Source organism: Lampetra fluviatilis, chromosome 23 (assembly GCF_964198595.1).
Source record: "Lampetra fluviatilis chromosome 23, kcLamFluv1.1, whole genome shotgun sequence".
In the NCBI taxonomy this organism is placed as follows: domain Eukaryota; kingdom Metazoa; phylum Chordata; class Hyperoartia; order Petromyzontiformes; family Petromyzontidae; genus Lampetra; species Lampetra fluviatilis.
The window spans coordinates 13,611,490-13,636,775 of NC_136297.1; the positions used below are offsets into that span (position 1 = coordinate 13,611,490).

General features: G+C 46.0%; 1 protein-coding gene across 8 annotated transcripts; it reads left to right on the top strand.

Moving 5' to 3' along the window:
• The first annotated feature begins 254 nt into the window (after positions 1-254).
• On the top strand, positions 255-24,995 carry LOC144940845 (uncharacterized). Of its 8 annotated transcripts, none has more exons than XM_078867328.1 (12): positions 255-447; positions 677-1,106; positions 5,278-5,440; positions 10,515-11,993; positions 12,590-12,741; positions 12,909-13,052; positions 13,793-13,876; positions 14,197-14,240; positions 17,632-17,732; positions 18,784-19,409; positions 22,258-22,330; positions 23,342-24,995. In XM_078867328.1, exons 3-12 carry the CDS (start codon positions 5,287-5,289, stop codon positions 23,770-23,772), a joined length of 3,288 nt encoding a protein of 1,095 aa, XP_078723454.1. In that variant the 5' UTR covers positions 255-447; positions 677-1,106; positions 5,278-5,286; the 3' UTR covers positions 23,773-24,995. The 8 variants fall into 8 exon arrangements, with proteins under 8 accessions (XP_078723454.1, XP_078723455.1, XP_078723458.1 ...); XM_078867329.1 differs by having other exon boundaries at positions 712-1,106; XM_078867332.1 differs by lacking the exon at positions 677-1,106 and having other exon boundaries at positions 5,275-5,440.
• The last annotated feature ends 291 nt before the right edge of the window (positions 24,996-25,286 follow it).

A 25,286-nucleotide genomic window follows, 5' to 3' on the forward strand; every position in this document is an offset into this window, starting at 1 on the left:
GTTTGTCCTTTCAAGGTAGTTTATTTACATTAATGTAACGATTCCTCATAAGCAGATTCACGAATCGATTCTCTCGCGTCTCACCGCTGCCACAGCGTAAGTCGTGAATCGGATCGTTATGTTCAGTTTAGTGGTTCCTGGATCGGATCGTTATGTTCAGTTTAAGTGGTTCTTGGATCGGATTGTTATGTTCAGTTAAGTGGTTCCTGGATCGGATCGTTATGTTCAGTTAAGTGGTTCCTGGATCGGATCGTTAGGGGCGGGGACCTGGCCCAAGCCGCTTGTTGCGGAGCCTCGCGGTTCGACTCCCGCAGGCCGCCCTGATCATCTCTGCTGTGTACTCACCACAACTTCACCACCATGCGTCGCCTACTTCACGCAGAGTGGATGTTAAATATCCCGTGATGTCTTTCAAAGAAGAGTGGACCATTGTGCGCCAGCGTTAAGGTAAATATTCACTCTATTCGAATATTACACATTTCTTATTTGAAAACGCGTAGCATTCGTAGCCTCTTTCTGCGAACACTTGGCATCACCCTCCTGAAAAAAGCAGTGAGACTCGGGCTTTGCTGGGTAAACGAGCGGAATGATAACGACGTTGATGCTGTAGTCGGTGGCTCGTGGGCAGTCGGGGGAGACACCGACTGAGCCCCCCCCCCACTCTGCCTGCCTGCAGGGCGCCGCCGGCTTCTTCTCTCCGTCTCTCCGCAGTCCTCCCGCTCAGTCTGCCGCTCTTCCTTGCCTCGGCCTCCGTCCTCTTCGCTGCCTCCGCTGTCTCCCTGTAGGGGGAGTCTCTCTCCCCGCTCTTCTTCTTCCCTCGCGACGCCATTTTGGAGGTCTTTGTGTGTCGCGGGGCCGTGGCCACGAATCACTCCTCGCCACTCTTCGTGCTCATCGGCCCTGGCTCCTGGGCCGCCGCGCCGTGCGTAGCCGCAAGGCGCACGGCGTCTTCTTCCCCTCGGCCGCCGCGGGGCGAGGAGGCGCCGGGGGAGGGGACTAGGCGTGGAGCCGGAGACGGAGTGGCGAGTGGAGGAGGAGGAGACGGCGCAATGGTCCCCGCGGGTCGTCTGTGGGCGTAGCGAGGAGGCCGCGGCGCCGCTCTTCGGGTGAGATCACCCCCCTCACCTCCTCCTCGTTCCTCTTCCCGTGCAGCGCGACCCCTCAGAGCCAGGGGCTGCTGCTGCTGCTCGTGGCGTTACACAGCGGCCCGTGGCGGCCTGGCCATCATCGCTGTTGTGAGTTATCGCTGCCTCAGGCGTCCTCTTCGTGTCCGCGAGTACAATACGCGGCGCGTTGTCTGCTGTAGACAGCTGCTGAGCACAGGCCCAAGAGTAGAAAATGTTAAGCGGCCAGTAACAAACAGCACCACCAATGCTGCAATCGGGTAAGCGTGAACACTTGAACTGAGCAGGGGTTATGATGATAGCTTGAGAAGAGACGATTATGGCAGGGAACTCCACATTCCGTGCCGTAGGGGCAAGTTGTACCAGCAGCAGCACCAGGGCGGCCGCCTTCGCTTGCAGCCGACCGCGTGGTGGAGGTGGTCACCCAGAGAAGAAGAAGAAAAAGAAGAATCGCCGCCGCCGTTCTCGAAGCGGCCACAGTTTAGTGTTGATGGTCGCACTGCACGAACGTACAAACGGCATGGCGGCCAAAGTCACCGCGTGGTTCGTTTTCCCTCGTTCCTCAATGACAAGGTGCAGCAGCAGCGGCCACTCCACTACAGGGGGGGGGGGATCTCAAGACGGTGTCGACTTTGCAATGCTGACCAGATATCTTGACAAGCGACCTGCCCGATCGACTATACTCGTTTAGACTGTGAAGGATGACGGGGGGGGGGGGTCAAAAACTTGCACCGTTATTCCCACTGCCGCGCCGGGAGATCGAACCAGCAACCAACACCATGGCAGCACCATATTTGATTTTATTAGAAAGAAAATCTGTTGTACATTTCATTGTTTACATTTTTTATAATGAGTCCCCTTGGTAAGGCAACGTGTGAGCATCAGCAGCCGATCTCATTGATTCCTTCAGTGAACTGCCTCTGGACCAAGATGGCGGTGGTGCCGACATGTTGTGTGCGAGTGGCTTAAAATAGAAAGTGCGCCTGGAGACGGCGGCTGGCGGGAGACCAGGCCCGCTGCACCACCACCACGTGGGCGTGGGGGGAACGCCTCCACCCACGTGCAGTGTTAAAACCCTCCACTTGGTCTGCTCCTCGACGGTCACGTGCTGCGTTTCGCTCGAGGCAGAATGATGACGATAATCGAGGCATCGGTGATCCCTGTTTACAGCCCAGCAGGACCAGTGATGAACATGACACGTTCCTATGGCCGGGGGTTGAGTATCCGTTATCAATGTCGTCGTCACCTCACTGCAGGTCACCGCCTAGATTGAAACTAACTTCTTTAGAACTGCTTTTTGTGTTTAGTTTGTCATCCCCCCCCCCCCCACCGATTAACAAGGTTAGCTCCGTATGGTGCAAAAGAAGTTCAACATATACATATATAATCCACTTCTCTTTCTGCTTTTTTCATACTCCGTTTGTATTTCCCTCCAGTCAGGTCTTTTCCTAAGCTTTTTTTATAACCTTATTTTTGCAAGAAACTTGTTTGCTGACGACCGGTATGCTGAAGTAACTAAATGGCATGTTTTGTTTACGTAAGAAACCTTACTAATTGGCTGTGTCGGGTGGTGGTGGGTTTAACGACACATTTACGTAATCTAACCCAAAAACACCTCTTGTGGATTAAGGTTAAAATCGCCATTTTAACCTTAATCTGCGGGGTAAACAATCATGACGACGACTATCTGCGAAAAAACCACAGATAATTAAACGCAAGTTTTTAAAATGCAATGGGGGTCGTTGAAAGCACCAAGTCTCCATTTGAGCAACAGGTACAGAGCCACCGATAGAGACAAAGGTGTGGTGGGTGTTACAGTACATGAGTGTACTGTACGTATTCATGTCCTGTCGAAGCCCTCTTACAGGAAAGGTATGTTTCTGTCTCTCTGACTTTGTCTCTGTGTGTCTGTCTCCGTGACTGCCTCCTTGTATGTGTCCCCCAGTCTTTGTGTGTCTCAGTGTCTGTGCTACCTTGCCTGGTTTACAGGAGGTCGTGGGTTCGATCCTGATCCTGGTACCTGTATATTTGGAGTTTGCATGGTCTCCTCGTGGTCGTGTAGATTTTTCCCTGGGTCCTCCGTTTTTTTCCTCAAACTTGAAAAACACATTTCTTTCGCACCGTTCGTAGTCGCTGTGTGAATCGGAGTTGTGGGGGAAGAACAACAAACTAAACCGAGTATTTGGCTGCTATACATTTCCATATGATAGCCAATTTGTTGAGCGATCATTTGTGAGCATGTTGCTTCTGAAAAAGCTATATAGCTCAGTGGGCCTTACCTGGTAAAATAAGTAATATTTAAAAATACTTTTTTTAAAACACGCTTTAATGAAATGTACCGTACGAGTAATGGCAGAACTCCACGACTCCAGGAAGTGGCCCCGAAGCTTGCCATAACTCAAGGGACCATGGTGATTTACAGCCAACGTGAGTTGAGCGTGGACAATTAGACTCAAGCTGAAACATAACATATAAAAAAGATCGTTTAAAAATATGTATTTTGAATTTTTAACGATAGAATATAGTTTTGTCATCGGTATGACATACGTATACCAAGTTTGCAGTCGATATGACATTGGGAAGTGGGTTAAAATTGAGTTACAAGATTTGAGGATACGACAACAGACAGAGTTGAGGATATAACAGACAGAGTGAGTTAAATAAAAGCTTGTAATAAAACGTTTTAATCGGGAGTGTATATCTGTCCTTTTGTCCATATCTGTGTGTCTTTCTATCTTTGTGTGTCTCTTTGAGTGTATTTGTGTTGTCTCATGAACAAAATAAGTACAGTGAACTTGCTCTATTCACTGCATTTTTTCTTAACCATTTTTTTTACGGGAAAAGAGGATTTATTTTCTATGTGACTCGGGTACGCCTGGCTAATAGGAAGAATAAGGCCTCCAGATAATAGGAGTTCAAGTGGACCCTCCTGCTACTGTGTATAATAGGAGTCTTTGATAATAGGGTCATGGATAAGAGTTACATTCAAATAAATAAAGGTCTACGTTTGGCCAAAGAAGGTTTCAAATGTGTTTAAACTGTTAGAGAATAGTGGTTCCCGACCTGTGGTCACCAAGGCTGTGGGACAGGGATATCCTTTGGCCCCTACACTATTTAGCATCTGCTCTTGTTCGAGATGGGTACACCGGAGGAATTCACATCTGGTATTGATACATTGGGAGGCTGATCGATGCCTAGGTGAGGTTAATACTGTGTCGAAGCTACCTGGCTTATTGCTCCATAAGGAGCTCGGGGTCTCCTCAGCCACATTTATGTCCTCCCTTCTTTATGCTTGAAAAAACGTGCATCCCTTTGAAGAAACATCTGTGCCGTTTTGAAACATTCAGGCTGGCTTGCCTACGATCCATCCTGGGTCTAACCAGACTGGATTGTGCAAGGCGCTCACATATCCTGAAGATATCTGAGCTCTGGCTGGGGGGGTTGCATTGGCAGGGTCATCTAGCCCACATGCCCAGCCACTTCATGTTGAAGCAGCTTTTGTCTGGCTGGATAGAGGGGGCTAAACGGGCACAGCACGGGCTAGAGAAGACCTGGACTGATGCAGTACAAAAGTATGTGGACCTGGTTGGACTTCCTGATGACTGGTATCGGCGATGTCAAGATTGGCCTCTGTAGGAGGAGGTTTGTTAAGGACGCTACTGGGCAGTTGGATGCAACCACAGCAGAGGGCAGAGGGCAGAGGCTTACAACAATGAACGGAGCGCCGGGTGGCTAAAATGCAGCAAGTTGGCACTGTGGGGAGCACAGTCAACCAATCGCACCTGCGTCTGTCCCGTCACATGCAAGTGAGCCTAGAGACACTTCACGTGGCCTTGGGCTGCAGCTGGCCTGGTACAGGCGCCGTGGTGACGTCACCACCACTGGTGGTGAAAGGCGGTTATTATTTGGGTGTGGTTGAACGAGGGAGTGCCTGTTTAGGTGTGGTCCGTGGGACTGTTGCAGATAGCATTTTATTTATTTTTTACCAAAACGCCATATTTTGTGACTGCACTGTGTGTGGCCTGTGAATGTTGTTGAAGGTTGACAGTGGTGTGCCGATCTATACAGTTTGGGAATCGCTGCTCTTGACTTTGATGGATCCCTGACTGATTGCCAGTACTTGTTTCTGGTGTTGCCTGTTGCTTTTCAGCAGCTTCTCGAGATGACGGATTCGTGCTGCGGAACGGCACTCTCCTCCACTCCTGGGCAGATGCAATCTTCAGCCCCTCGCGTGTTTCGAGCAAGGAAGAGCACTCAGAGCAGTAACCGCATTCAACTTTCGTCCCTGCACCGCCTGCTGGACAAGCATGGCAATGGTACAAACCTACTCTACGCCCCCCTGATCCCATACCCTTTTTAAGAGGTGTAATATTTCTGAAGTTGCAGCTATTACAAATACAATAACAGTTAAAAAAAATTTAGATACAGTGAACGTCATGGTGTTGAACCAGTTGGTTTCGGGTGCTGTTCAGGTGCACCGAAAACCACTTTAACTGGACACTGATCAATCGATTAAAAATGGTTTTGAAAAGTTTGTTTCCAGTTTATCATACTCTTTGGGTTTTTCGGTAAAGTCACGTAGATAGAAAAATAAGAAAAAATCACGACGTTTCGATCGCAACACAAGCAATCGTCTTTAGGTGAAAAAATACAGCAGGCGGACTGCTGAGGCAAGAAGAAATATAGTGAGAGAGCTACTGCAGCCAAAGGTTATAAAGCTTTGAGATGGGTACAACCCAAGGGTAAGTGGGCGGGGTTAGAGATGGAATTTGCAAGTAAATGTAAGATCGCTGAACTAGGTATACCTCGGCCATTGTATTGCTAGAGATTAGCATGTCAAACTGTTAATGTAACCCCACAGTTATGGTGCTGAAGAAGCCATTGTATTGCTCGAGATTAGAGATTTTGCATGTCAATGTGAGACTAGAGATTATAGATTAGCATGTCAATGTGAGACGGTTCCTGCGAACACGGTCTGAGACATTCAGACTGTGTTCGCAAACACAAGGCGGATCTGAAACACGGTACAACCAACACCTCTGCCGTGGCTGATCATTGTTTTAAGAGTATGGATTCCTGCAGTCACCAAAGCTTTAAGTTGATCCGTGAAGATTTTCAAGGGCATCCTACCCAAAAAGGCTGTTCCGAAGAGGCAAGGCACCGCCTTTTTGAAATCAACACGGGCCCTGACACCTCTAATTCCCCTTTTCTTACACGTGCCTCTATCCGATGCCCATACTCCCCCCGTTAGCCGCAACACGCATTTTCCACCGGTGAAATACGAGGATCCCTTAAGGGCAACAAATTATAGATGACTATTCTTTTTTCGGTAAAGTCACGTAGGTAAAACATTAAAATTAATGAAAGTAAAATAAAATAAAAATCACGACGTTTCGGAGGCAACACAAGTCTCCGTCATCAGGTGGGACCGTCACAGCCAGATTTACTGCATCAAGTGAGGCAATGATTCAAGATGTAATCCCTTAAAAGCAAGTTGAGGGGGGAGGAGAGGGGGGCGGAGCTCATCAGAATGTGGTAGCCAATGAATGGAACGTATCGGGAGGGAGGGGGGCGGGGCTCAAAGACGGCACGACGTGCCACGTAGAACGCATCGGGAGGGGGAGGGGGGGCGGGGCCAAAAGAATGCACGACGTGGTACACGTCGACTGCGTGGACGTGGTTGTGCGCAAGCAACTACTGCTGCACACGCCAACGCATTGGACAGAGAGGGGGAGGCCAAAAGAGAGTGTGGTGCAAGTGTACGTGGACATGTGTGTGTACAAGCACCTGTTGATACACATGATAGAAAAGAACGAAAATGCCCATGTTTATACCAGTGCTGGCTGAACAATGAAGAGAGTACTGTTAAACACTGGGGATGTTAACACTCGGTAAAGTAAAGTAAAATAGTGCCTGTCAGATAAGATGGTCCAAAAATGTGTAATTAAGTCTTTTTTGCGTGGTTGATAACATCTTTCCAATGATTACTAAGTTTGTACCCATCATCACGGTTGAAATTATGTCTGTGTTTGTATATTTGTATGGCTTCGTGTACAAACATTTGATGGTAGCCAGGAGGTTTGCAGAGAACCTTGGTCTCAGAAAAGACAATTTCATGAGAGCCCACCGAGTTGTAGCAATGATCGGCAACGGCCGAAGAATCAGTTCTGCCGTGTTTCAGATCTGACTTGTGCTCGCGGACACGATCAGAAACATGACGTTTCGTTTCTCCAATGTAGCAATCACCACAAATGCAACTCAATTTTTAGACTCCAGGATACTGTAAGTTAGGAACGACATCCTTCACAGATGGAATCAGATCACGCGACCACCGGGGTCCGCCGGGTCATATTTTCGTGGGCCTGCAGGCATCTGGCCACCCACAGGGACGTCTGTGTCTCCTCTTCGACGACGGGCCGCACAATCCCCTTCTCTTGTGCCAGCCCCAACAACTTCTCCATCGTTAGTCAATCGCCGCCGGATTCATACGCAGGTGTGTCACCTGCCCCAGCACCATCGGTGCACTACGGTAAGCGAGGGACGTCTCGGCCTCCCCTCGCCTCCATTGCAGGAATTTCATCCGCGCGTTGAATGGAGGATCGAAGACAGCTGCCATCTCCCCGTATTCCTGACAAAGAGTGGCCCGCTTTTGAAGGATGGCTCGGAATGCTGCAGGAGCATCGTCATGGAGGGCTGTGGGTAAGGCCCGCAAGGCCTCGTCTTCCGTCCACTCGACCGAGGAGAACGCCGCCTCAAAACGCCGGATGAAGGTGGCCCAGTCGGCCCCCGCTGCCTCAAACTCCCTGATGGGAGGCACCAATCCTTGATCGACTCATTGCTCCTGCCTGCACCATCGGGGACGGAGCCGAAGCCACGGCCCCTTGGGTTGACAGCGAAATGGCGGTTGGCAACGAAATGGCAGCCTCTGATCGCACCACCTCCCCCGCCGGGAAAATGGCGGCCAGTGACCACGCGATCTCTGCCGCGTGGGTGATGGCCGCCCCCGCTCGCGCGGGCTCTGCGGCGTGGAATATGGTGACCAGCAACTGTGCCGGCTCCGCTGCATTGGGGTTATTGGCTGGTGGCTACGCGGGCTCCGCCGCATGGAAGGCGGCGGCCGGCGCTTGCATGGCCTCGGCCGCGGGGCCGATGACGGCCACCCCTACGCGGACCCCGCCACGTGTCCAATGGCGGCAGACCATGCGCAGGCTGGGCCGCGGCAACAACGGCAGCCGCCGTCCGCCCCGTCTCCTTGACGGATCCCCGTCGCGTGGCCTCCGCGGCTCCCGTTGGCGCCGCCGTCAAGCCCAGCAGCAGGGAAGAGTCCCGTGACGGCCACGAGGAGCAGGTCCAGCCTCCCTGCCACCTCTCGCCATCCCTCTGCGGCCCGAGGCTGCTGGCCCGCAGCCCCCTCCTCCTCCGTCCTTGCTGTCGCTCCCGCAGTGCCTAGGGGCTCGTACACCGGGGCCCCTTTTCCCGGGGCTGCCTGGGGAGGAGCCTCCACTTCATCCGAGGTCGCAGTTAAGTGGTTTATCGACATCTTCTGACAACAGTTGTAATAACTCGGACAACTTATTGTCTTTGTTATTTATTTATTAAGACATGTCGCGCAGATAACGTGGTCTCGTATCCTAAAATACTTGGGCTAGGATTAACATACAGGTCCTTGGGCTAGGATAACACACTCGGCTAGGACAGCACCCAAGTAGCGACGACACGAAGACAGCGACGATGCAGAGACAGCGACGGCCCGAAGACAACGACAGCGTGGAGGCAGTCCATCCCAATCCCACGGCAGCCCCGAGCACCCTCGCCCTGCCGCCTTATATCCCCCCGGCGTGGCCTCGCTCCGCCCCCGTCCACGCTCCCTTTCTCAAATTGTCTTGGCCAATCCCAAACTTCCCTGATGGTTCCCTCCTGTAATATCCATCATGACGACTTGGCCATGCACTGTCCCTGCACCCGCGTTGTTTACACACACGCACTGTCTCTCTCTCTCTCCACACTGTCCCTACACTTGCATGCCCAGCCACTGCATGCCCAATCAGCTTCTGTTTGGCAGGGGAGAGGGGGCTAAACGGGTGAGGCATGGGCTAGAGAAGAAATGGGCTGATGTGATTCAGCAGGATGTGAAGCGTAGTGGACTTGCTGATGACTGCTACTGGTGGTGTAAAGATCGGCCTCTGGATGGGGCACGTGAATCAGGTATTTGCTCTCCAACAATGGATGAGCGACGCTCACAAAAACAAGCAGCACTAGCAGCCCACATGCCCAGCCACCGCATGCCCAAGCAGCTTTTGTTTGGCCGCATAGAGGGGGCTAAACGGGCACGACATCGGCTGGAGAAGAGATGGACTGATGCGGTATGGGAGGATGTGGAGCTGAGAGGACTTGCCGACGACTGGTACCAGCGGTGTCAAGATCGGCCTCTATGGAGGAGGCTCGTGAAGGACGCTGCTGGGCAGTTGGAGGCAGTCGCCCTCCAGCCACAATGGAGGGCAGAGGAGCGATGCTCGCAACAACGAGCGGAGCCCTGGGCAGCTAAAATGCAGCAAGTTGGCAAAGTGGCAGGTACAGCTGGTGCATCTATCAGTCATCTCAGCCAAACCTTGGCACCTGGGTCTGTCCTGAGACCTCCTGTCAGCGAGCCTTCGAGACTTCACGTGGCCTCAAAGTGCTCCTGGCATGGCACACGCACCGTGGTGACGTCACCGTCACTTAATGGCGTATGGCGGGTATTGGATATGTGTGTATTTTTTTGGCGAGCAGTGGTTAGCGCATTACAACGAACCTGGCAACCCGTGTTCAATTCCTGCTCATGAGCAACATCAGTGACGAATATCTGAACCAGTCCTGGGCTTTCCCTAGGTCGACTCAGCCTTATTATGAGAACAAAGTACTGGTTGTAAACATTACCACTGGGGAGACAAAGGTGGCCAGGCGTGGTGTTTGCCACCCCACGCCCTCATGTGTGGTAACGTCCTTCATAGGTGCTTGCTAACGGCACTTGTTATGGTGACGACGGCTATGCGGCTTTTTGAGAGCTGTGGTTATTGAATGGTCTTCCTATTGCTTGGTGTGCCCCCAAACATATATTGCCACGTGCTCCCATGCACGTGAGAGGAGGGGCACCTTGGGGTGTGAATGTGGGGATGAGAGGGGTGGCAGCCGGGGTGGGGGGGTATTTTCACTTGTAAAAAGAATAATAATAATATGAACCAATTACAGAATGGCAATCGTAAAACATGGATGTAATTGTGTGACCTGATGTATGTAGCATAAGCATAATGTATGATGTTATTTCATTGGTGTGTTGTTACACCCCTCTGAATTGCGGTATGCTAAAGTGTATATGCTTATGCCTTGCTTCTGTGATCTCTTGTGGAATAGAAATCCATTTGGGAACGGAGAACACAAAGTTGAAAACCAAAGTGGAGTGGACCCGATTGGAGGAAACACAGTCATTTTTGATTACCTGCCACGGAAGTCATTCAGAAGGCAAATCTTTGACTGGTTTTACCCCAGAAGAAAAACCTGCAGCCGTGTCTTCCTTGGACCTCGGCCATCAAATTAAATACCAACGTCAACAAGGTGACTTGGACTTGAGAGCTAAAACAGAGCAATGTGATGTGAATGGGGGAGAGGCCAATGTAATAGGCATTGCTCAGCCTCAAGTTGGTAACGGCAAGAATGGTTGCACCCTAAGCTTTGATGATAGCAATGTTGAAGTGATGTCTGATCATGACAGAGACTGCCTGGATATTACCAGAGGAGATGCACTCAAGATTGAGCAGTCACTTGGTGCTCATGACCGCCACGTTAAAGTAAATCAATGTGTTGGTTCCATATCTGCTGGACTGGAATCCACCAGTAGTGACTCCACTGTTTCATCTGCCATCAATAAACAAGAGACAGGATTGGGAGGCCAAAATGAAAATTTGCCTTTTGAAAAAGAAGCACCACTTGCTCAACTTAATTTAGACAATTTTAAGGAGAATTGTGGTTTGGATGATAATGAATTGTCTATGTCCAGAACCAATCAGGACCGTCCTTCCAAAGTGACCCATGACTCTACTAGTTCCGTTTCACCTGAACACAACAGCACTGGCGGTCCTTGCGATGTTACCTATTTGCACATGTCGGACGCAAACTTGCACCAAGTACACACAAACATACAAGCCATGCTAGAGAAAGATACTGGTGTGAATGCGCAACCGAATTTGAGCCATGCAGAGAGTATGGATATCTGTGAGGAGTCAAATGAGAAGTCAACTGTGAGAATGGAAAACAATAACATTGCTGCTAAGCTGGAGGACAAGGCAAATTCGGCAACAAAGTTGGTGTCATCTCTCAGGTCCGATGTTCAAGAAGATAAATTATATCCAAGAGAAGGAGCAGATGAGGGTTGTGGACGAGGTGCAGGGTCGGCATGCAATGGCTTGGTCCAAGATATTGCTTTGGGGATTCTAGAACGTGGCTTTGAACAAAGTTCTGCTGCAGAGCCTGTGGCCAGTGTGATGCAAGACTGTGCACCGGAATGTAGTGCAAATAAACAATGCACTGCGATGTTGACAGAAAAGAATGCACAGGGTGACGGCACAGACTGCACAAGGCCATCTGCGCAAGCCGTGGCACACAGTACACAGAACGATCCGCCTCCAGAGATTAAATGGTTAGGCGGTACTACAGAGGCAATTTCAACGAAGGACAACGTGGTGGCAGTGAGCAAGGCCCACCAGAATTGTTCTGCGGGACTTGTGTCATCGTGGAGTACTAATGCAGCTTCGGCGGATTACAAATCGGAAGGTGTTGCAGCAAGAGATTGTGCACCCGATGCAACATCTACTTCAGTTCCTTTCAGCACCACAGGTAGAGCTGCATGCAGTATTAACTATCTTAGTTACCGGTAATCTTTATATTTTTTCAATACCATTGCTGGGCACAGGCCTAAAGGCCCAAAACAGCAAGTGACCATACTCTTTGGTTCTTTTGGTAAAGTCACGTAGGTATAAAATAAAAGAAATTAAATCACAACGTTTCGATTGCAACACAAGCAATCATCATCAGGTGGGAAAACCACCTGAAGATGATGATCAAATCTAGCAAGTGACCAGCAACAATCAGCACGATCAAAGTTGTAATAGGTAAGAGTTAACACATGTCATGAATTGAGCAAGGTTGATTTGAGTGGGTAAAAGGGACCATGGGGGAGGGAATTCCAAAGTGGAGCTGTGTAGGGGATACAGCAGATGGAGAAGTAAAATGCCCTGCTGTGTGGATGAGTGTTGTTGTGACCTACAGTGTGGGGAGTAGGTGATTTATAAAAAGTGTAACTCTTCAATTAGTACAACTTTGATGCTTTTTGTTGCTAGCCACTTGATCTTTTGGGCCTTTGGACGTGTGCTTAGCAACTGTGTTAAAAATATATAAATTGTTTAATGATTGAATGGTTTTGCTACTGCCAGGTGGTCACCCGTCGATAAAGAGACCCGCTGAGGAGCAACTTGTACAAAAACAAGGGAAAATTGTCAAGCGTGACGATGATCGCCCAGAGACAAATGGGTCGTGCGTTCTGCTGGGCACAAGGAAGGCTGTACCCAAATTAGATGTAGAAAAGGTGAGAGCTTACACGGAAGGTTGGTTTGGATTAAAAAACCATGTGGGGTCCGTTACTAACAGAGGGTTCTTGCCTATAAACATTTGGCAGTTCACTAGCATTGATTCAAGCGAGCCTGGTTGCTGATGAGACGCAAATGATTTGTTATGGAAATGTGGTCTGCAAAGGAGGTGGAGAGAGTGCTGCTCGCGAGGCTTGGTGGTGGTCGAGACTTCACTGTGATCGGCGAGAGAATGAAGGCGCTGAGTCGGCGTTTGGAGGTTGTGGAAAAAGGAAATAGACGGCATGAGAGTCTGACTGCAAGTTTACAGGCAAGACTGGGGGGGCACACCCACTGCATGCGCATGTGACGTTTGAAAAATCCAACATTTGTGTACGGTGTTACCATCTCCAACCATCTTGTCACAGTTGATGCTTTACATACCCCCCCTCCCTCCAAAGACGATTTCCCTCTCTCACACACATACCAAGCTAAAAGTCCCTATGTAGCCTACACAGGCTGTTGTGGCAATTGGCTGTGCGAAGATGTCTGGTTAGCTTGGAAGAATAGACCAAATACCCTCTTCATTATTTTGGAAAATACCTTCTCGAGCTCCCTGTAGTGGAGGCCTTTGTTGGCAGTAGTGGTGTGAGAAAGCAATTTTTTGGTTGCACCTTTTAACTGAGGAATGAGTGGGACATGAACCACTTGTTGACTTAGGCGGCCGTGTGGTTTGTGCGTCAGCGCGTCGGCGTGAGCCAATCTATGCGTTGTCACGTTCCACTTGAGTCGGTTACCGGTACCGAAATCAGAAACCAGCTATGAACATGGTGACTTGTTGTCTGTTTGGCACATAGCACCCATAATTATTAAGCTGCTATAGTTTTTCTTGGAGGGTTAAAGCCATTCAACAACAAGAGAATAGTAAGCTTAGTCGTATTTCAAGGAAAATAATTTAGTTACTTTGCTTGTGTATGTACATTTTTTTTTATTTTATCCATCTACGTGGCTTTACCGAAAGACCCAAAGAATAAGAATGTATGTGCTATGTATTTTGTGGTCAAACTGCAGGCAAGTTTGCAGTGTCTGCAATGGAAATTGAATGCAGCACTAGATGCCCTCAACACAGGCACAAGACAAACAGGAAATACACAGGTACGAAAGCAATGATTACACTGCATATATTGCAACATTCAAGTTTTCTGTCAAAAAATGTATCTGTTAAAACATCCCTCGATGGAACTTTAGTTTGGATTGATATCCAGGATGTGGATGAATGCATAGCAAACAAGTGATGGCATGCACATACATGGTAAATCTCTAACTTATCCATTGCGCATCTATATAATAGACATCACACGCAAACACAAATATATATCTACGAGTGATTACGTGGTGCACATGCAGATTGATGTAGAATGCAGCCTTGCTGTAACAGCAGCACACATGTTTCAAAAGTTAATTCTGTTTTTCAGGTTTCGGAGCGACTACGTCTACCCCAGCCTGGCCCATCCAACCTGTATGTGTTATAGAGGGTAGTGATACATTAATGTTTATGTATTACATGTATAAGTAGCAAAATAACTTGGCAGACCATTTTCTTCCTTCCTTAATTTTTCCCTTTACATACAAACTAAAAGTATTCTTACACATTTTCAGCCAGAAGGCCTTCTGGGAGTGCACACATTCGGTAACATGGGTTCATTGCAGGAAAACTTGAGCGGTTTTAGCATTAGCTCCCGGAAAGCCATGTCGCTGATGGGATGTGTGAAACAAATACATTACATTTTTCATGTGGAGGGAGAGCTATGGGAAGAAGGCATATGTGTGCTTATTTATTTTATTACTTATTCTACACAATGACGTGATTATTTTGTGTAATTTTCCCTTTGTGTGTCTCCATCACTCTTCAGTCCTTAATACTTTCTGCTTCTTCCTTCGCACTGCTGCCCTTGGGAATTCCCTTCCATCGTCTCTTTCCCCAAGTTCTCAATAACCTTGCTCGGTTCAAGAAACTTGTTTTTCATCTATTACCACATTAATGGTACTGTTTGTTCCTGGCTGCTTGACATCTTGGGCCAATGGGCCTGTGTTCAGCAACTGATTGATATTAAACATCACCAAGAGCCAATGATCATCATAGGTTAAACCGTAAACTTGACTGAAGTGAGTGAGCGAGTGGTGAAATCATCAGTCAACTTGACCGCTTTACTTTGAGAAGACAGTAAACCCCTCTATTCGTGAAGGTTACGTTATTGAAAATGCTCGCGAGTGCAGAATTCAGGAATGCAGAAACCTTGTTCAAAGCTAAAAATGGGGTTACATTCCTGGTATGAGTGGGGAGAGATGGTAAATGTTTAATAACAATTACTACAATAAATAAATGATAAAGAACAAAGTTTGAATCACCTTTGATGATGATTTTATGATGATGGTGGTGGTGATGGTGAGGAATTAAGGAGGACGACTTCTTGGGAGATACAATGAGAGAGGAAAGTGAAGACACACTTTCCTTTCTCATTTGATGCTTGGGAGCCATGATTAAGGGATTTTTAACAAGCAAGTACAGTACGTAAATGCACAATAGCGAGCTCAAAGGAGCTGCAAGGTTATACTGTACCTACCTATTTGTGGTACAGGGGATTACTGCAAGACTGACGAAAAAGCGAGCAGCCAAGGTGGGGGGTGTGTCTCACCTTCGAAGAGAGTTTCATAGATTCGTCATGTACCTCCCCAGTGTCGGTGGTCTGGCACGTACACTGTCGAATACTGGAGTCCGTCAGGTCGCGAATAGGGAATTAGTATGCATTTAGTAACTCGGGAATGTGCGAAACGTCTGAATCGCGAGGGTTTAGTGTAAACTTTTCTGCGTCGATCGGAGGACTGCCATACCAAGAATGCTGAGAAGTGCTGTCAATGCTTGAATTTTTATTAAACATTTTTGGTAACAAATGTGATTCACAAATGTAAGAAAAATGTCTCCCCACAGTTGGGATGATAATGATACAATTCATCTTCTTGGTTCTTTCGGTAAAGTCACGTAGAAGGGAAGTAATAAAATAATAAAAATAAAACATAATAAAATAATTCTCACGACGTTTCGGCCACAACGCAAGCAGCCGTCCTCAGGTGGAGAACAGGTCCGTCAAGTAGACAGAGTCTGAATGGCACGCTCCAGGCTTGGAGCGACTATTTATGCTGGGATGGAGGAGCGGAAGAGCGTCTTGATGAAATAATTTGCATATCAAGAGGGATTTAGCATATTTATGGGAAATGCAGATATGCGATTAGCACTACTTGTGAAATGCGTAGGAGGTTTGGCGAGGGGTTTAAAGTCATTATGCCCATGCATTATGCAGGATTAGCAGCATCAAAGGGAGGGAGTAAGGTCAGAATTAATAAAGGGAAGGAATGTTAATAATATGGCGTCGCAGCAACTAATATGCTTATTGACTATACCTTGTCATATTACACTATGTTTTATTCTACCCACTTAACTGTATAGCACACTGCTATATAATCACTATAAATATGCACTCTGCAGGGAATGGATTTGTTGGTCCGCTGCAAGCTTCCTACCACCATTCTCCCATTGACATATTTCGTTGCTTCCTCTTAGTACCTTTCACGTGACGGTTTATGGTATAGTGTATAACATATATAATAAATATTATTAAAGTGTAATGTTTAATACAATGTATAAGGTAATATATACAGTGATACCTCGGTTCACGAACTTAATTCTTGAACTGACTCTGGTCGCGAACCGAATTGGTCGTGAACCGAGGCATATTTTCCCATAGGGTTCAATGTAAATCCGGTTAATCCGTTCTGACCTTTTTTTTTGGTTTTTGAAGCACACAAATATGAAACAAATTACAATACACATTAGTACTGTACAGTATAGTAAGGTATAAAGAGAGAACACTAACCTTGCTTGAGATGACTTCAGTAAGCACTCAAACGGGTGAACTGTACAATACAGTAAGTACAGTATTGTACAGTAGTACAGTACTGTATGTGCTAAAAAGCACACCAAAAAGCAAAAAGTCACTGAAAGTGTCTTCACAGTACTCACAGTACTTCTTTCTGCGTCTCTTCTTCTCTCCACGATCTTCCTACAGGAAGTCACGACCATGTGACAGCCTGGAAATAGCATTAAAATGGCCGCGGCTCCTGTTCGTGAACCGAAGTGGAGTTCGTGAACCGGAGCATATTTTTATGAACTTTTCTGTTCGTGAACCGAGTTGTTCGTGAACAGAAGTGTTCGTGAACCGAGGTATCACTGTAGTATCGTAATTTTATAGTGAATATATAGCAGTGTGCTATACAGTTGAGTGGGTAGAATAAAACATAGTGTAATATGACAAGGTATAGTCAATAAGCATATTAGTTGCTGCGACGCCATATTATTAACATTCCTTCCCTTTATTAATTCTGACCTTACTCCCTCCCTTTGATGCTGCTAATCCTGCATAATGCATGGGCATAATGACTTTAAACCCTCGCCAAACCTCCTACGCATTTCACAAGTAGTGCTAATCGCATATCTGCATTTCCCATAAATATGCTAAATTCTTCTTGATATGCAAATTATTTCGTCAAGACGCTCTTCGCTCCTCCATCCCAGCATAAATAGTCGCTCCAAGCCTGGAGCGTGCCATTCAGACTCTGTCTACTTGACGGACCTGTTCTCCACCTGAGGACGGCTGCTTGCGTTGTGGCCGAAACGTCGTGAGAATTATTTTATTATGTTTTATTTTTATTATTTTATTACTTCCCTTCTACGTGACTTTACCGAAAGAACCAAGAAGATCAATCCCTGCAGTCACGAAAGCTTTAAATCGAAATGATACAATTAATAAGTAAAATGCTGCCTGTTTGTGTGCGTTGCCTGTGTGAATGGCAAGTGCTGCTGCTTCTGAAAGGAGGAGTGGAAGTCCAAATGTCACCGTTGGCCATGGTTCTCCTGCTGGCGTCATTCGTGCTGCAGCAGTCACAGGTACAGCAGGTCGGCATCAAGTGACTACTCTTTTTAAACTAATATATGCCTTTACGTTGTAGCCACGCAACACCTGCTTTTGTTAACAAAGTAAATAAGTATAGGAATCCCCGCAATACATGAGGGATGTGTTCCTGGGAAATGCTACTTCACTCCAAATTAAGTAAAGCAAACTAATTTTCTGTAGACAATGTTAAAATCGGGTTGCATTCCTTGCCATCATTTCTGGAAAAAAATGTGTGACAATGCATGTGTCTTAGTAGACAAACATTTTAACCCTTTCCCTTTCGGAAGCATCTGCAAGTTGCAGGGTGTGTCCCGTTCACTGCTGAATCTCGAAACGCACAAGCAGTTAGTGTTCATTTTATTTAGAGAGGCAAAGCGCCATTGTTTTTAGAGACATTGTACTCACCGCCGACAACTGTACCGACATGACCGCACTATGATAACTGGCGCCAAACTCTGCCACACGCCCTCCTGCATCGCCTTGTGGGAGCCTCTATAGAGACGTGTATATCGTCGGAAAAACGGATGACCTACACGGAACTAATAATAAATTCAAACAATTATATAAAACTCACCAGCGATGGTTGAAGAGATTGCAGATCGAGGCCTCTTGGGATGAACAGTGGTGGAGTTATGCAGACGATGGGGCAGGTTCGCCTGCCTCTTCATCTGAAAAAACCGGGGGAAATCCCCTTCACGTGGTGGAGGGAAATTTTTGTGTTATGTGCTATGCACGTACAGTATGGTATTACATCACAAAGTATTTTTTTCACCACGAGTTAAATTAATTGGCAATTAATATGCGATACAATAGATAATGCAGCACCTTATAACCTTGAAAATCAGTTGTTTTTGTGAATTGTACAAAAACATGTCATGCGGAGAGACAAACGCGGAGGCAAATTGTGTACTTATTTAATTAGTGACTTCTGTTGAGAACAAGGCAAATTCATATTTCGTGTCATGTTTTTGCTATTGATGGCTAACAACATGCTGAATAGTAAATTACGTTATGCGTGGGATTTCTAAATTCTCATTCCGATTCCTTCAACAGCTTTGGCAGGCCGGCCCAACCCCACCACAGCGGCCTCGCAGCTCCCCGGAAGCCATTCGGACCTCTCGCAGAGGCTTGCAGTTGTGCCAAGCTCAAGCAGACCTCGTGCACTATCGCCCACGCGGCAGGACAAAAACGTGCAATCAAGCCAACCCGCAACATTGGGCGACGCCCGTCCTGACCTCGCAGCAACCAACAGCAGCGCAGACTGTGGCTCACCGTGGCGTACGGCAGTGGGCGCAGACCCTTCCGCACCAGCCGGGGCTCAATCCACACAGATCCAAGAGCCAACCGGTGCAGACGTAAAGTCTAGCCAGACATCTGGACGTGTTGTCCCTGGGCACGTGGGATCCCCAGGCAAGCTGGCGATTGGCCACGACTCCAAAGCAACCGAGGGGGCTGCGTTAGCAATACCACCGCTGCTGCGGCTGTTAAGAGCTCCCACGGCAGAGAAACAGCCCGGCCCACGTGATATTGCCATGGCCGCCCACGTGAAGGACTGCCCGGTGTCATCCTCGCAGAGGACCGACGCTTCAGTTGTTGCACAAATCAGGGGGTCCAGCAGTGTGGCAGAAACGCAGATGCCACATGATGACCCGCAGGACAATTTGCAGGAACTCAAACAGGTGAGGTGCTCGTTCGTAATGTGTTTTTGCACCTAACACATTAATAAGTAATATTTTTTAAAACTTTTTTTTAAACGTGCTTTAATGAAATGTACCCTACTAGTCATGGAAGAACTCCAGGAAGTGGCCCCGAGGCTTGCCATAACGATTTACAGCCAACGTCAGTTGAGCGTGGTCAATTAGACCCAAGCCGAAACATAACATATAAAAAAGATTGTTTACAAATCTTTGTTTTATGATAGAATATAGTATTGTCATCAGTATGACATAAGTATACCAATATTCTTAGGTTTTTTCGGTAAAGTCACGTAGGTAAAAAATTAAAATTAATAAAAGTAAAATAAAAATAAAATTAAAATCACGATGTTTCGGAGGCAACACAAGCTTCCCGTCTTCAGGTGGAACCGTCACAGCACGATAGCTGTATCAAGTGATAGAAATTCCAAGAAACAGTATTTGTATATATACTGGTTGAGGGTGGGAGGAGCCAAGGTAGGCCCTGAATATTATTTTGTGAGGTTCGGTGCAGCTGAAGCACGCTGTTAGGAATGAGCCTTTTTTTGTGTAAACTAGGTGCGGCTGATGTAAAGGTGCGTGTAAAAGGGACTGAGCGTTTTTGTTATGTAGAGATGATGCGGCTGAAATCTCTGCCAGGAAATGAGTCTTTGTTGTGTAGAATGGTTGACTGAGCCTATTGTTATGTAGAGGTGGTGCGGCTGAAATCGCTGCCAGGAATGCTCCAAATGTGTAGTTAAATCTTTTTTGCATGGTTAATAACATTTTTCCAATGATTACTAAGTTTGTACCCATCATCACAGTTGAAATTATGTCTGTGTTTGTATATTTGGATGGCCTCGTGTACAAACCTTTGATGGTAGAAAGATGTTATTAACCATGCTAAAAAGATTTAACCACATTTGGAGCATTCCTGGCAGCGATTTGAGCCGCGCCACCTCTACATAACAATAGGCTCAGTCAACCATTCTACACAACAAAGACTAATTTCCTGGCAGAGATTTAAGCCGCACCACCTCTACATAATAATAGGCTCAGTCAACCATTCTACACAACAAAGACTCATTTCCTGGCAGTGATTTCAGCCGCATCATCTCTACATAATAAAAACGCTCAGTCCCTTTTACACGCACCTTTACATCATCCGCACCTAGTTTACACAACAAAGGCTCTTTCCTAACAGCGTGCTTCAGCCGCACTGAACCTCACAAAAATAATATTCAGGGCCTACCTTGGCTCCTCCCACCCTCAACCAGTATATACACAAATACTGTTTCTTGGAATTTCTCTCACTTGATACAGCTATCGTGCTGTGACGGTTCCACCTGAAGACGGAAGCTTGTGTTGCCTCCGAAACGTCGTGATTTTTATTTTACTTTTATTAATTTGAATTTTTTACCTCCGTGACTTTACCGGAAAAAACCTAAGAATATGAATCCTTGCAGTCATGAAAGCTTCAAATCTAGAAATAAGTATACCAAGTTTGCAGTCGATACCACATTGGGAAGTGAGTTAAAATTGAGTTACAAGATTTGAGGATACAACAACAGAGTGAGTTAATAGAAGTGTGTAAAATAGCAGACAATACGCAAGGACCCTCTCTCCAAAATACACCACTAATACAGAACACAAAATATTCCTTAGTGTCACTGGAGAATTGTATAAAATAAATAAGAGGACAATTTGCCTCATTCCCCATGTCCTGTCCCTCTACATTACTGAATACAGTACAGCTATTTAGAGTGCTGTTTGATGCTGGCTGCTCGATTATTTGGGATTGTGGGTGTATTATCAGTAATTGTTTAAAACAGACAACAGGCTGCACAGCAGCTCATGTACAGCAACAGGCTGTGTAGCAGTAAGTCTGGTTTATGAAGGATTGTCTGACATTCTGTCGATGTACTTGAGGCTTTCACACAAGCAGTCTTATCCAAATAGAGGTAGACTATGGATTGTAGTCAAGGCTGCAGAAACCTTAAACTTTTAATTATCTTCTGACCAGCTGATGATCAATTGACTCAAGAGAGATCTGGGTAATGAGTTTTCAATTTGTATATTATGTTTTTATATAATTCTGGTGTTTGAATGAAATGTGGTTCCTGCAAGCAATGGTTGTATGCAATTGCAAGTTATTAAAGATATCAGCCATGATCAGTCAACTTCTGGTTGAATACCTCCACGATCTGTCGCTCTCACGATGTCTCAATGCAGCAATCCATCTAGCTCCTGCACACAAGGTCATTTAACCACTGTCTCTGTATGGTGGTGGACATCTTTTCGGATACATCCACTCCTTTGCTTGCCACTCCATCGTTAGTCTCGACCACTGGCCGTTTTCTTTGAGCGACATGGCCTGCTTCAGCCCAATTGCTCTTGTTCGGGAAATAAATGGGTGGAGAAAATGTTAGCCATCTCAGATTTTCGAATGACATAACATTGAATAGAAAGGAATACAGGAAATTATTCTTTGGTTCTTTTCGGTTAAGTCACGTCTAAAAGTAAAATAAAATAATAAATTAAAATAATTTAATATTATTTTATAATAATAATAAATTAAAATAATTTAATATTATTTTAATTTATTATTTTATTTTACTTTTAGACGTGACTTAACCGATAAGAACCAAAGAATAATTCCTGCAGTCACGAAAGCTCCTGAATTAAGATACAGGAAATTATTGACATACATTTGAGAACTGCAAATGAAGGCTCAAAATAATGGCAAAGGCACTTGCATTTTTTTTTTCCTCTTGGTGATGTGAGCTAGTGACTGTCAGGGATATTAAGCATACATGGTGTCATTTCATTGATTGAGATTATTGTTGACCTCCAGGTCGTCTCTATAGTCTCATCGTCAGCTGATGCAGTCATTGACCTCACGGAAGAGGATGAGTCACAAGGTCAAGGTGAGCACTGCTTGGTGAAACGGTTTGGCCTCGACATCCAGGAGGGTTAGGTTCTTGAAAATCTGCACAAAAGTAGAATTTGCGAATGTAGAGACTGTTTATGTTGTAATAATGTGGTTAGGTTTCTGTATCTAACTGAAGATACAGGATACAAATTGTAAGTTTCATAACATTAATCTTATACTATAGACAAGTCACTTAATTAAAATGTACAATATTACAAATAAATCATACAAAACATCCATAAATTATACTGCAAAATTGCAAGTATTACTTACCTTGGATGATGGGGGTGTAATGATGATACTTTTTTGGTGGTCATCGGTGCACTTCTACATTTTCCCAAATTGCCTTCTCGTTTTTCTTCATAAATCCGACTTTTGATTAGTTTACCATGTAATGGCAGACAACATCAGACACTTTCACCATAAGCAAGTCTATCCAACAACTCTACTTTTTCAGCGATGCTCATCCCTTTATTCTGCCTTTTACTTTTTCTTTCAAGAGTAAAAATTTCAGCTGGCTTGAGGGCCACCGCACACTACTGCACCGTGCAATTACAGTAGCTTCACCCATGATGCAAATCAAAGGAAAAGTCGTGAAAGTTAAACTGGTATGCAAATATAAAATCGCAGATAAGAGAGTTTTGTTAAAGAAAAATCTGCAAATGAAGAGGGTTTACTGTGTAAGGTAATCAATCCTTAGCGTCATGGAGAATGCAAGCAACACAATATATGAACACAAACATGGCATTTCACCTATTTTAGCAATTCAACAAACTTGTTAACTTCTGTGTTGCAGCTTTGATTGTACTGTTTGTTACTAGCGAATTGACATTTTAGGCTCTTTGGTCTGCTCTGCAACGATTTAAAAACCAAATCTAGGTACACAGACATTTAGATTGACACATTCACTAGGTATACACATTGAGACTGATAAGTTGCCCCCTCTCTTTAAATACCCTCTGCGACCTTCACTTAACTGGAGTTTGCTGCTGTTGTTAAACTCCAGGAGCCACCCAGCGCACCACTTCCCCAGCGCCGTGTCTCGCCCAGCTGCCGCCGCTCCCAGAAGCGCCCGCTCCGTCCACCCTTTGCCCTTTGCCCCCTGAGGCTGCGGAGTCACTGCCCCCACAGAAGGCTACACTCACGGTGACGCGCTCCAGCGCCCAGATCGTGCTGTGCTGGAATGTACGGAACCCGGACGACCGTTGTGCGGCGGCAGAGGCCTTCTACCTGTACGCGTGCCATCAGGAGTTGGCAGGGCGCCCACCTATGCACTGGCGGCGTGTGGGAGAGGTCAAGGCATTGCGCTTGCCCATGGCGTGCACTCTCTCCCAGTTTGGGTTTGGCAAGCGTTACTACTTTGCAGTGCGAGGCCGAGACTCCTACGGACGCTACGGACCGTTCTGTGAACCGCAGTGCACAGAACTCAACATGTAGGTGCTCCCATAGACATTGCTTTCACAAGAAACTAGAGCTCTCTAGTCCATGTGTCTCTTAACAGTCAATAAGCAGACAATTCTTCCCATGTATCTCTCCACATGCAAATAAAAGTGTTTTTTACTCATCCCATCAGCCACAAGGCCTTCTGGGAATAAATTATTTCAGCTGCATTGGTTCCGTTCCAGAAAACTTTATCAGTTATGACATCCATTATTTCATCAGCAGTGTCAATCAGATGTATAGCAACTGCCTGATGAAACTGGTTGTAACTACCAGAAACATGTCATACTGAATTGTTAAATGTGTGCGGATTGCTGTGTGCTGAAGCTGTCATAAATTGGCACGTTTGTGGGTTTTTGATACACTTTACTTCCGCAATCTGACACGAAAATAAATCACGAATCGCTCATTGGGATTATACATTGCAATCGGCACCCCCAACTGTGAAAACTTGGCAGAACCCTCCTGAAAAAGGTTGTAAGTTTTGGGTGAGTGCTCGGTAAATTAGCATAAATATAAATAATTAGCTTTGTGTTGGTGGCAATGTAGCTTTATGAAATGAAGGTTCTTGCCAAGCAACAAAACATGTCCCAGGTGGAGGGTGTGGTGGCTACAGTGTTAAGTGCATTCCACTCACGGCTTTGCTGCTGGTATTATGGAGTAATCTTCATGAGGGCCCGACCGATTGTAATGTCTACAATAGTAGGAACTTTTTGTGGATTTGGTTAATCTTTTATTTCAATGTGTAGCTTAAAATATTGTTTTATTCCCTTGTCAAACATAAGATGGGATATGATAAAATGTTGCCGTGTGTGTGGTGGGAAAATTACGTTTTTCAATCAAAGCCGAGGTTCAATACATGATTCTGATGGTTGCCAAGCGTGCTTTTATTGAATGTAAATGCACGTATAATCTAGTTGCAGTTTGGTCCAAGGTGTACTGTTCGAAGACTAGCGTGCCTGCATCAGGCATCATCACTTTTGTACTGACACGAGCAACACTCGCACGGTGGCTATGACCTTGTGGTTTCATCTCGGCAAAACGTAAGAACGTAACTAAATCGAAACATGCATTTATCACTTCCCATATGTATCTCTCCCCACACATGTTCTTATTTAAGCAATTCATATGCAGTTATAAATGCTGACTGGAATGCACTTGAAAGCAGTGGTGTTACCTTCTATACTTTACAATCTGTATAAAAATGTTTTTTAACTGGATTAATGCTTGTGACATTTCACATTAATTTTACTTTTTACACAGCAAAATTTCAGTTGACACACTTTACAATTTTTTTACATGAAATGGCTTGGACGTTAGAACGAACATTATTTAGCCGGAATAGTTTCTTTCGTCAATAAATGTATTGCCATTTATCTAACAATTGGCAGTTTAATCGCTTTAATAACAATAAGCAAACAATTGGCTTCCCCATATTTGTACCTCCACATAAAAAATATATACAAGTACAGGCAGTCCCCGGGTTGTGGAACACCCGACTTACGGAAATC